Source organism: Anguilla rostrata, chromosome 10, assembly GCF_018555375.3.
Source record: "Anguilla rostrata isolate EN2019 chromosome 10, ASM1855537v3, whole genome shotgun sequence".
Classification (NCBI taxonomy): Eukaryota; Metazoa; Chordata; class Actinopteri; order Anguilliformes; family Anguillidae; genus Anguilla; species Anguilla rostrata.
Genome location: NC_057942.1, coordinates 23,033,273 through 23,046,284, shown reverse-complemented (window position 1 = coordinate 23,046,284; position 13,012 = coordinate 23,033,273). Strand labels below are relative to the sequence as shown.

The following is a 13,012-nucleotide window of genomic DNA, read 5'->3' as shown; positions in this document are numbered from 1 at the left end:
TCGAAAGTTTTGTTATCATCGCATTCACTTACGCATTCATTCTGTGGTAGCAGTACAAGACGCTGCACCTAATGAAACATTGTCAACGATTTTTTGTAATTTCTTGGAAAATACGATTATTATTGAGGACTTCTGTACATAGCTAAGCCATATGTTTGCTGATAGACCTAGCTGACATGGTTTTCTGGTGTAAGACAGAAGTGGATAGAACTATATCATTGATTTACTGTCTCTGTCTCTATCTATTGAAAACAGATAAGATTTCATCATTGCTATCTGAGTATTACTGCTCAAAATATTGCGGTTATATACGTTCTTTTTTGAGTGTCTTTAAATAGGTTAGTGGTATTTTATAATGAGGATATTTCACACTGTAATGTAAGCGTTTGTTGGTAGTCTAGTAGTTTTTGTGATGCATGCAACAGTGATGACGAGAGTGTTTGAACATTGCCAAAACGTGGTGGACGGTTAAAAATGGTTTTCATGTCATCCCATCCCCATACAAGAAAACATATGAGAGTACAGAGTATAGAAATACATACAAGAGTTAATTATTACACATTTAGGTACTGTACAGCATTGTGTGACAATATTTTTGCATTATTTTTAAATCTGATATCGATGTTTCATCTTTAACCTTCATATGGGGCTCATTTATATGCTTTACAATGGACAAAAAGCATTATACTCCTTGAGTACTTCTTGAGTAAAAACAGTTGATTTGTAGTGAAATACGTGAATTTGTTGTGATTTACAGCAATGCATAATTTTGACATTTTTGGAAGATTTGGAGACGCTGGGTACACTGCTTAGTTTTTGCTTCATAGATCTTTAGTATTCTACATATCCACCCTTAGATTTTATGAACTTGTGGTCAAGAAGTTTTTGATCCAGGACATGTATACTTTAACCTGCTGTATATATGCAATCTCTCAGTATTTCATTGTGAACTAAAAAAGAGCAAATTCATTTTAGATTTTTTGCCTAGCCAATTGCATTTGTGGCACTTTATTTGCTCCAAAATTATGAATATAAAGTAATCTACTATTGTAAATGGTACAAATGTCTTGCTTCATTTAAGCCATTTTTCAAGTCGCTGTGGTGTTCACATCTGGAGTTATAAAGCTTTAAATAGAGTACCGCCTAAATGGGCAATGATTGGCCTGATTTGGCATGTGCGCTAAGGGGTTAAAAACATTAACTTCTGACCTCATGCAAACAGACAGAATTCACAAACAACTTAACTTGTCCCCACAATAAAGCCCCCAGCTTGGGTGATTTCGTGTTTCTCCTTATTGTTTTTGCTGATTACATCATCACAAATGCTGGAGTACCACAGTAAGTAATTCTACCGTTTGGACATTTTGTTACGTTGGCCTATGATAACATTGGATCTAAAATTAGCCAGTTTTTTGCAGGATACTCTGATACACACACAAAATGGACATATAAGGCCATGGACAAGCACATGTTTTAAAAAACTTTGCTGCCGCCATCTTTGGTCTGTGTGAAGCTGGCTGGCTGGCGAACTAATAATTTCCAATACATTTTTAACTATTGCTTTTTCAGCTGCATAATTTTGTGGGAAAGTCATTTATATTTCTGAAAGGCATTCTTTATCATTTCACATGCAAACCCCCTTTAATATCGTTTCATGACTCGGGATGGGTACCATTCACATTTTGAATGAATGATAACACTGCTATAAAACTATACTTTTCAAACCTGACCTGGTAGTCTACCTTGTTTAACCCCTTTGCGCACATGCCAAATCTGGCAAATCTTTGCCCATTTAGGGAGGTACCCAATTTAAAGCTTTATAACTCCACATGTGAGCATCACAGAGACTTGAAAAATTGCTTTTGTACCATTTACAATAGTAACTTAGATTATTTCTTCCTAAATTATGAATATAAACTTAAGTGCCACAAAGTGTAATTGTTCAGGCAAAAAAACTAAAATGAATTTGCTCTTTTTCAGTTCGCAATGAAATACTGGGAGATTGCATATATACAGCAGGTTAAAGTATATGTCCTGGATCAAAAACTCCTTGACCACAAGTTCATAAAATCTAAGGGTAGATATGTAGAACTACTAAAGTTCTATGAAGCAAAAACTAATCAGTGTACCCAGAATCTCCAAATCTATCCAAAATGTCTAAATTATGCATTGCTGTAAATCACATTCTGGCAAACACGCCTGCCACAGGCCACCAAAGTGGCTCCTGCTCCCGGGTCCAATTAGCCTGGCCAATTATCTAATTAATAACCAGTTTTCTAACTAGCCAGGTCTAATTAGCTTGACCCAGGGCAGGTGTGGCTGCTTGTTTTATGTTATGTTGTAACGTAACGTAAGACGAGAACAGGCCATTCAGCCCAACACTGCTCGTCTATTCCTACCACTAAACTGTACTTAATGCTTAGTTTACCTAAAAGCTAAATAGTATCTAACACTGTATCAAGCCGGGCCTTGAACACCCCCAGTGTTTCTGCCTCCACTACATGTCCAGGCAAGCTATTCCACACATTGACCACTCTCTGTGTGAAAAAATATTTCCTAATGTCTGTGTGAAATTTACCCTTTGCCAGTTTCCATTTATGCCCCCTCGTTCTGCTAACTGAACTCAACTTGAATAATTTCCTGTAGTTCACTTTGTTAATCCCTTTAATTTAAAAGTCTCAATCAAATCACCCCTAGGTCTCCTTTTACTAAGCTTGAAAAGTCCAAGCATCTCAAGCCTTTCCTCATAACACTTATCTTTTATACCCGGAATCAATCTGGTTGCCCGTCTTTGGATCTTTTCCAGCGCCTCTATATCTTTCTTGTAGTACGGTCCCCAGAACTGCACACAATACTCTAAGTGTGGTCTGACAAGGGTATTGTATAGCGTGAGTATGATCTCCTTAGATTTATACTCAATACTCCTGGCTATGTATTCCAGCATCCTGTTGGCTTTTTTTTTACTGCTACAGCACATTGACCAGACCCTGATAGGCTTTGATCAACTATTACTCCCAAGTCTTTTTCTACATGTGCACATTCTAATTTTGTACCACCCGTAAAGTAATCCTGCCCTATGTTTTTATTCTCCACATGTAGAACTTTACATTTAGATATATTGAATTTCATTTGCCAGGTTTCTGCCCACTTCTGGATTCTGTTTAAATCTTCTTGGATTACTTTAGTAGATTCCAAACTGTTGGCTAAACCTCCCAGTTTTGTATCATATGTAAATTTAACCAATGTACTTTCAATGTCCGTGTCAAGGTCATTTATGCAAATTAGGAAGAGCAGTGGACCCAGCTCCGATCCCTGTGGAACTCCACTTCCCACAATACCCTGTTCAGATAATAAACCTCCTACTACTACCCTTTGTGTTCTATCCCGTAACCAGTTCCAAACCCACTCTGAAATAGCTCCTGTAATTCCTACTGTCCTTATTAGGGGTCCAAGCAGCGAAGCTGGTGGAACCCTATTGTATCTGTTAGGATTATTAGGGGTCCAAGCAGCGAAGCTGGTGGAACCCTATTGTATTTGTTAGGATTATTAGGGGTCCAAGCAGCGAAGCTGGTGGAACCCTATTGTATCTGTTAGGATTATTAGGGGTCCAAGCAGCGAAGCTGGTGGAACCCTATTGTATCTGTTAGGATTATTATTATTATTATTATTCTTATTTTTCTCCGGTAAAAGTGTCTGAGGCTCAGCAACCATAAGTCCTGGAGCGACCAAATTTGACAGGTGGGTTCCTATGGGCCCCCACTACTCAGGCACTAAAAACCATGTACGTCGGCCAGATGGTGGCGCTATAACAAAGGGAAACGCGTAAAAGCCCATAACTCCCACACCATAAGTCAGATCAACACAAAACTTCATCGACCTATGCCTGTGAACGTGCTCTATACCTTTGCCATTGGGACCACCTGTGTCCGCCATATTGTTTTCCCGCCATTTTAACTTTATCGTTGGGGCGTGGCAGCTTTCTCAGCTAAAATGTATGAGGCTCAGGAACCATAAGTCCTAGAGCAACCAAATTTGGCAGGTGGGTTCCTATCGCCCCCCACTACTCAAGCACTAAAAATCACCCATGTCGGCCAGATGGTGGCGCTATAACAACGGGTCATACTTTTAAAGGCCATAACTGCCACACCGTAAGTCCGATCAACACAAAACTTCATCGACCGATGCATCTGAATGTGCTCTACAACTTTGCTTTTGGGACCATCTATGTCCGCTATATGGTTTGCCCGCCATTTGGCCGTTTCTATTAGGTGGGGTGCGGAAGAGCTGTGGCTCCAAATCTAAACGGTTACGACATCGAGTAAACTTCTTTACGGCAAGCGACAACCATGGCGACGTAAGTAATCCGACACTGTAGGTCTAGTTTTTATCAGTGAAAGCACGGTCTGACAGTGCCACCTAGCGTGCATGCTAGGTTAGGCTACCCAAAGTTTCTTAGTAAAAGCTTTCTGAGAGGATGAATAATTACTTTTCTTTGGCATGGATCCATTTGAAGACAGTATCGGGTGAGTTCGTTAAGTCTTTAAATCTGTCATTATGGTGAGAAAAAGCTAAACCATTTTATTGGTAGTTTTTGAGTTTCTGTGCAAACGCGCGAAAACACGCTGGTATAATGAAATAATAACGGTAGCCTAATACATATATAGTCCGCTTCGTTCCGTTGCTACCATAACATAACGACCTAGAGCTGCAGTTTCTCGCTGCAATTACTAATATTGAATATAAACAAAAGACACAATTTATGCTGTAGTCTGCCAATGTCTAGATAAATAATACGGTCCATTTGAAGACAATATCGGGTGAGTTCGTTTAGTCTTTAAATCCGTCATTATGCTGAGAGAAATCGTATTCTCAATTTAATCTCTAAATTGACTGTAAGCTTAGGGTTGTAACTAAGTAGTTGTTTCGTAGGTGACTTAACTCGTCTTAACTATTGCTTGTATTTGTGCATGGACTGCGTTGTTGCTGTTCTTGTCTGTGTTAGTGTTAATCAGTGTAACCTACAGGGTTTAAGTTGAACAATGGGGTTGTTCCCTGTACTTAGAACGGTAGGCTACTGCCCTCTAGGGTTTTCGACACACTTGTTCCTGGTTATGGTTATACATTTTGTTGTACATCGCTCTGGATAAGAGCGTCTGCCAAATGCCTGTAATGTAATGCAATATTCCGTAGCAACAAGATGAACCCGACATTAGCCCTAAAATATGCCAATACAGCAGTGAAAACGCTGCTAACTGAATGACGAAATAAGCGAGACTAACTTTTTTTAAAAAATTACCACGTCATTCTACATTCAATATCTGGGACTAAACATTGAATAAATATACAATCTTACCATTAGTTTTACGCGTAGAGATGTCCCTTTTGCGAATGAGTGGCCATATATTGTCTTGGATAATCCGTTTGTGAAATGTCGGATTTTTTCAAAAATAGCTGTGCGTAATACCACACCTGTTGCGTACGACGTTGTCGTTCTTCTTAGTCCAATTTGGCTTGATTGACAGTTCATTTATTCAGTAGTTGAGATTATAAGCTTTCTAACGATGTATAACATGTCTGATTTTTCTTTTTGAATAGCGTTTTATAGGTCAGCGTTACTAAAACTCTTCTCATCTGCCAATGTCTAAATAAATAAATAAAACGGTAGGCTTCTTTGCGAGCAGCACGCAATTCGCGAGTTGATATTCAGTCTTTCTTCCGTTTTTTCTCAATGTCGTATTTATTATTTGAAATGTGCATTCATGTGTTATTATTCTATCTGTCTCTGTGGCGCTCTGAAATGTGCATTCTCTGCTAAGCTGAGCAATGGATTGGAATATGTGTCTGAGGTAGTGTTGCACGGTATACCAAAACTTCAGCACTTTCTCGGTACTTAAAAAAAAATCTATTGTTTTTAAATCTATTTAAAGGTGAAAGACCTGTTTTAAAGATTATTTAGTTTACAACTGTTCAATTTCAGAAATATATTTAACATATTTCTCCATTGTACAGTGTTGTAACACTATAGGCCTATGCATATTCATATGTTGCAGAGGCTTCAACTTAAAGGTTGTTAATGAACCAGGTTGTTCATAAACCATGAATTTGAAAATGAGGTCACCCCTTGTGGGCATTACGTTCCTGATCTATTAAGGTAATTTCAGTATCGTTAGGTACCGAGTATCGAATTAGCACCGTTTACGTTTCAAGTATCATTTCAGTATTGAGTATCGTAATACTAAACCTGGTATCAGTATCAAAGTCAAAATTTCGGTATCGTGACAACACTAGTGTGACGCCTTTTTTAGTTGCGGCGCAGAAACACTGCAGCTGTGCATGCACACCGGACCATCTAAAAGTTATGACATGCCATCTAAGTGTTACGACATAGTAAAGGCCTTGACGGGAAGCGGCCCGGACACATCCATGGCGACGTAACTAAGTCATCCGACAGCATCTCTTAGCACACAATTGGCCGCAAGTCATCAATATTTTATACAATCATCATGATATTCAGTAGATATGTTGGGTGAAGGCATATGATCATGAGGACAAAGCCATTTTTAAATCGCTCCATAGGGGGCGCGATGGTGCCAATGCTTGGACCCCTCCCAACGCCGCTTGCGGCTTTAATATTTTCTTGTGTTGGGATGGGACGACATGAAAACAATATTCAACCGTCCACCACATTTTGACAATGTTCCAACTCTCACATCATAGTGCATGCAACACACAAACTACTGCTACCAATGAACGCTTTCATTGCAGTGTGAAATATCCTCATTATGAAATACCACTAACCTATTTAAAGACACTCAAATTCAAACAATAACATATGTAACCGAAATATTTTGAGCAGTAATGCTTAACCCTCTGGGGTCTGAGGGTAAAATGAGGCACACTGGTGATTGTGCCATGCTCTGACATTTGTGTAAATTTCATCAACTTTATATGCAGTAATTCCAAAGTGTTTCATATCTCTGTTTTCAGCACAAACTCAGCTACAATAATATGGCAGCAGTAAGTAGGTCATAATCATATGTGGATTGTAAATTGCTCTAAAAACACACAAACTGTAAACAGTAGTTTTGAACATGAACATGAACAGGAATGTTGTAATAAAACACACTAAACAATTGTAACTAAGAAACCACTAACTAATGAAAACAAAACTTAGGAAATGTGACACGGTTACATCATATACAAACAAAGAACCAAACAAACACAACCAGACGCAGAGAGGTAGCCTATAATTTTGAGAAGCAATGGTTAGAATCGTTCGTAGTGTGGGAATTTACAAGCCCGCATATTAGTGAATATTCCTACAAACACACAGAGAATGTAATACAGCACACATTTACAAATAATGCAAGCTATCAACGAAACAACATTAGCTAAACTAAATAGACATTGATATTCCAGCTCAGCTACACGCAACTCATCAATAACAATGCTTCAATCTGAAGTAGGCTAGGTCTGTTTAGCTAAGTGGTTATTATATTGCTATTTCCTGAGTTTACTTACAGTATGCTAATATCGATTGTGTGAGGACATCAGTTTTAGAATCCTAGCCACGCCACTACACGCCAGGCATGGGCTATTTATTACCAATATGATCGAAAAAAATACAGTCTACCTTCCTCTTCTAACACACAACCAGACGCAGAGAGCCTAGCCTATAATTCTGAGATGCAATAGTTTGAATCGTTCGTAGTGTGGGAATTTACAAACGCGCATATTGCTGGATATTCCTACAAACACAGAGATACGTTGCAATACAGTACACATATTTATCAATATGATCATAAGAAATATACTTACTCATGAAGTTGATCCTCAGCTGGATCAGTTCGCTGTTCGAAATGACACCGTTCTTCATCAATGTCGGCTTCCGTCCGGACGGACCATTTTCCAAAATTTAACGAAATGTTTACCTCAAAAGAAGTGAATTAGGCTACACTATGACATTCTATCCTGCTTTTGCAGGCTTGGCGTTTCTCACAAGGATCCCGCATCGCCCCTCCCTTACTCTCCTTCTATGGAGAGTAGTTAGAATGTCATTAACATGTGAATGCGATTTGGACTTCCTGCTGAGCGAAATTCACATAGTAATGAGTAAGGATTAACAAAGCATACATGGTTTAATTAATCAAATTTAGAACTTTTAAAACAATTCATATTATTTGTCAATGGGCGCATTGGAAAGTTGCGATTCTAAGGTTTCTGTCAATGTTTTTGTTGCATCTGTATGATAACAACTCGTGAAGTTAATCATCCAAATATAAACGAAAATTCATTTAATCCTGCCAAGCTCCGCCGGCGGAGCTCCCGACCCCAGAGGGTTAAATAGCGATGATGATATGTTGTGTGTGTTCAGTAGATGGAGACAGAGATAGTAAATCAATGCTCTCTCCTCTCCTCTTCTGTCTTACTCCAGAAAACGATGTCAGCTAGGTCTATCAGCAAACTTATGGCTTAAGTCCTCAATAATAATAGTATTTTCCAAGAAATTATGAAAATAATTTATAACGTTTTGTCAGGTGCAGTGTATTCTACTGCTACCACAGAACGACTGCGTGAGTGAATGCGATGATATGAGAACTTTAGGTTACACTGAACTATAAAACGATATCCCTAAAGTATAATTAGGCTTTTTATACATCGTTAGAAAGCTTATGCTGTCACCTACTGAATAAATGAACTGTCAATCATGCCAGACTGTACTAAAAAAGGTGACAATACCATAAACAACGTTTATGACATGGTATAATTTTTTAAAACGTTCTCTTATTTATTTCATTATTCAGTGAGCAGCATTTTCACTGCTGTGTTGGCATATCTTAGGGCTGTTTTGGGTTTATCTTGTTGCTACGATGGAATACAAATTTTTAGTGGTGAAAGAATATTTTTATGAATGCCCAGATACAGTATTATTCAGTGTGTCATGGGTGGGGGGAGAACACAGAGTTTGTGTTTTAAACTCATAGTTTGGTTGCAGGACCAATGAATGTCTGAGTCGAGCAATCTAGGCACGTCGGCGTGCCAACCACTAGGGGGCTTGCGTGAAGGCGTTAACAGTGGAAACCGGTACAATTGGACAAGGGCCGTCAGCAGCCACTTGACGTGATCTCATCAAAATACTGTCCTCTAATTAGACAAAATGCTCAACTTTGAGAGCTGATAGGTTCTTGCACATCCAGTGCTTTTCAGGTCTTTCCAAAGCTTGGTGCAATTGTGCATGTTGCACCACTATATTGTGAAAGTATTTTCAAATAATTCCAAATCAAATATTTGAAATTTGTATTTGAAAATTCTGTATTTTAATTGTTTTTTTAACATACATTTGAAAGTAATTGCAAATGCATGCAAATGCTCCTTAAATTGAATTTCAAATACATTTTGTAATTTAAATACTCATTATTTGCAAATGCTGAATTTAAAATAATTTCTAAATAACTATTTGAAAGTAATTAAAATACTTGAAATATGTATTTGACCAAGGTCTGGTGGGGAGTTTCTTCTGGTGCAGTCAGTTAGCTAAGAAAGCTATATGGGGCTTGCTATATTCACTTGCTCTCTAACAGCTTGATAAATGTTTGAACAATACTGATGGATTGGGTGTTAACTGGCCAGCTAACATAGCTATCTCTGTCTAGGTTGTAGCTTACATTACATTACATTACATTACAGGCATTTGGCAGACGCTCTTATCCAGAGCGACGTACAACAAAGTGTATAACCATAACCAGGAACAAGTATGACGAAACCCCTAGAGAGAAGTATCGGTCCAAGTGCAGGGAACAACCGCATAGTTCAACTTGGACCCTGAAGGTTAAACTGATTAACACTAACACAACGAGAACGGCAACAACGCAATCTATGGAAAAAATACAAGCAGTAGTTAAGACAGTTAATGCACCTAAGTCACCTACGAAACAGCTGCCTAGTTACAACCCTAAGCTTACAGTCATTTACAGGGGGGTAGGGAGGGATGGGGAGAGGTGCAGCCTGAAGAGGTGAGTTTTCAGTCGTTGTTTGAAATGGGTCAGTGTCTCAGCTGTTCTGACCTCCACAGGGAGGTCATTCCACCATCGTGGGGCCGGAACAGACAGGAGACGTGCTCTGGAAGTGCAGGTGCGAAGAGGGGGAGGTGCTAGGCGTCCTGAGGTAGCAGAACGGAGGGATCTGGCTGGCATGTAGGGTTTGAATATCTTGTGGAGGTATGCTGGGGCTGATCCCTTGACTGCCTGGTATGCTAGGACCAATGTTTTAAATTTGATGCGAGCTGTAACAGGCAGCCAGTGGAGGGGAGTGAGCAGGGGAGTGACGTGGGAGTGTCTGGGGAGGTTGAAGACCAGACGAGCTGCAGCATTCTGAATGAGTTGCAGGGGTCTGGTGGCAGATGCCGGTAGTCCAGCCAGAAGAGAGTTGCAGTAGTCCAGGCGGGATAGAACCATTGCTTGGACCAGGAGCTGGGTTGAGTAGGTGGTGAGAAAGGGGTGGATTCTGCGGATGTTATATAGCTTACAAACATGCAAACACATCAAACTCTAGCTAGGAAAGTAAATATCCTGACACTCTGCAGTCATCTAGCATCACTTGACAGCTGCACGTTGCACTGATGGCAAGTGGTGGCGTAGGGCTCTTAAGTTTTGCACTTTACATTGCATTAAGATAGTATCAGCTTTTTGCATTGTGGACATTGCTGTTGCTGCCATCAGCCCTACCCTCAGACTTTTTCATTCCGTGTCATTATCCTGTTTTTATCCTGAAAATTAAGAGTCCTTGTACCAATTTGAAGGTATGCCACTCATAATCTCAATACCCAATGCATGAGAAGTGACTTCTGATGCCATCTGCCAAGTTTGGATCTGCATGGAACAAATTGTTGGAATTTTTCTTTTTCTTTTTTTAAGAAGGTTTTTCTGCTTTTTTCCCCAATTTGGAAGACCCAAACATACTCGCATTGCAACCTCCTTTGTAGATTTGGGAGAGCAGACATGCATGTGCTCTCCTGTGAAGCATGTACTATCGGCTGCCAGTTCTTGTCACACCACAGTTCACGAGTTTATGCATCAGCCTAGGGGCTGCCAGCCGCAGTTACCATTGGCACAGTTGTATTCAATACCAGCCCGTGGGAACCATCCATGTACTGGAAGAGAAGCTTAACATGATGAGCCACCTACCAACTGAGGCTCTGTGTTTTATGTGTGTATTTCTTTTTTTAAAGATTGGAATACCTGAATGAAAAAATGGCCAAAGCAGAAAAATCAGAAGACATGGAGGAGCAGATTCTGCAAAAACAAATCAATCAAATAGAGAGGGAAATTGATGACATCAGGTAACTGTGTTTAAGAATGTTATGTTTATGTACTGACTTTTCCAAATATAATGGAATGATGAAATTTTGAGTTTAATTTGAAGTTGCAATGTCAGCGCGGGAATTAGTGATTAAATATGACTGTAAACTGAAGTGGTTTTATATTGCAAGTAGGCACACAAGGAATATGATTACGATGAGCGATGAGTCTGTTATTTGATGTTGTGATATTATGTTGGTGGTATAATGTCTCACAGCTAGGTATTTCTTAATTCAAAATATACATCCCTCTGTGAACGTTGAGGATAATTATTTGAATGATGGTTGCTGAGCTCTTCTTTGTGACTAAAATGTGTTGTCTGTAATCTGTCCTGCACTTCTTCCTGAACTTTGGACCTCATGATTTTTCAGAGGCTTTACATTTCTGTTTCTTTATGGGATCAGACCTCTGTGATTCATTGCTATTTTTGTTTTGTCTTCACAGCTCAATGAGTGAGGAACAGCTGATGGGTAGTCGCCATGATGATCATGACTGGGAGAAAATTTCAAATATTGATGTAAGTTCCTGGACAGTTCTTTATTGATTGATTAATTTGCTAGTTTTATGTTTCTTGAATGAGGTTGGACTTTTGAAGAGAGCGTGTGCTTGTCTGCTCTCCTGAGTTGACTGTAATTGGACAGGTCTACAGTTACAAGTGGACATTCCAAATTTAGTGGAAAAGATCAATGTTAACTGGGTAAAGAAAAGAGAAAAATCTCTCTTAAGTGAAACCCAGCGTGAACCCACGTTTGATTTTAGAATGCAATTGATTTGTTAGCCTTGACACTGACAGCTTAACTCAGAAGAGAGAGAGTACGATGACTGGATAGGAGGGTCAGTAAAAGCACAACAGCATGCAATTTTCTGATAATGTTTGTTCACATTGAACTTGAGTTTAAAAATGGAAGCCGTTAAATACAATAACATTGCTACATTTGTTGAATTGATGGATCAAAATATATTCTTATGTTGCCTGGGTTGGCACAAAATTACAAAACTAAACATTACAATAAATTTTGACAATTAAATTATTATTATTACAATTTTGCAAAAGATCTTTTGCTAAAACTGAAATTTCAGTAAAATTGGAAAGGGTCATTTAAAGTTGATTTCACATGGAAGCATGAAGTGTAATGGTAGTTGAATAAGGTGCACAGATGAGATGGCCATGCATGCCTTACATGAGTCAAATGGAAAGACATTTAGCATTTCCTGAATGCCACTGAATTTCTTTCTGCAAATTTCACAAAAATCTGTCCTCTAGTTTTATGTTGATGCTCTAATGAAATGAATGCTATGGTGAGATGAGACCAGAAATTAGCTTTAGGTTACACGCACCAGAGTTGGGTGTTGCATAGGAAATGGGTGCTTATGTTGAAAAGGTTGTACCTACTGTAGAGAGACACAGTCAAATGCATTTAATAATAAATTGATTCACTATGGTAATTTGAGCAGTCAGTACAGCCCAACTTCCTAAAATAAGATGAACAGGACATGGATTGAATATGATAAAAATCTATTCAGTACTGATATGAATAAATTAATAATGCAAAGTAAGAAATTAACAATTATAACATGGGTAACTGGTAGACAACAATACAATGATTGATTAGCTAATAGCCAATAGAGAAAATCACAAGAACTGTTACTTACTC

The 13,012-nt window shown here is 38.8% G+C and overlaps 1 protein-coding gene across 7 annotated transcripts in view; it reads left to right on the top strand.

Moving 5' to 3' along the window:
- The window catches only part of snapc4 (small nuclear RNA activating complex, polypeptide 4), a 152,578-nt gene that overhangs the window by 47,038 nt on the left and 92,528 nt on the right, over positions 1-13,012 (top strand). For all 7 annotated transcript variants that reach the window (XM_064297540.1, XM_064297543.1, XM_064297539.1 and 4 more), the window contains 2 exons: positions 11,228-11,338; positions 11,802-11,874. In XM_064297540.1, the coding sequence (XP_064153610.1) occupies positions 11,228-11,338; positions 11,802-11,874 (184 nt within the window). The remainder of the gene's footprint in view (positions 1-11,227; positions 11,339-11,801; positions 11,875-13,012) is intronic.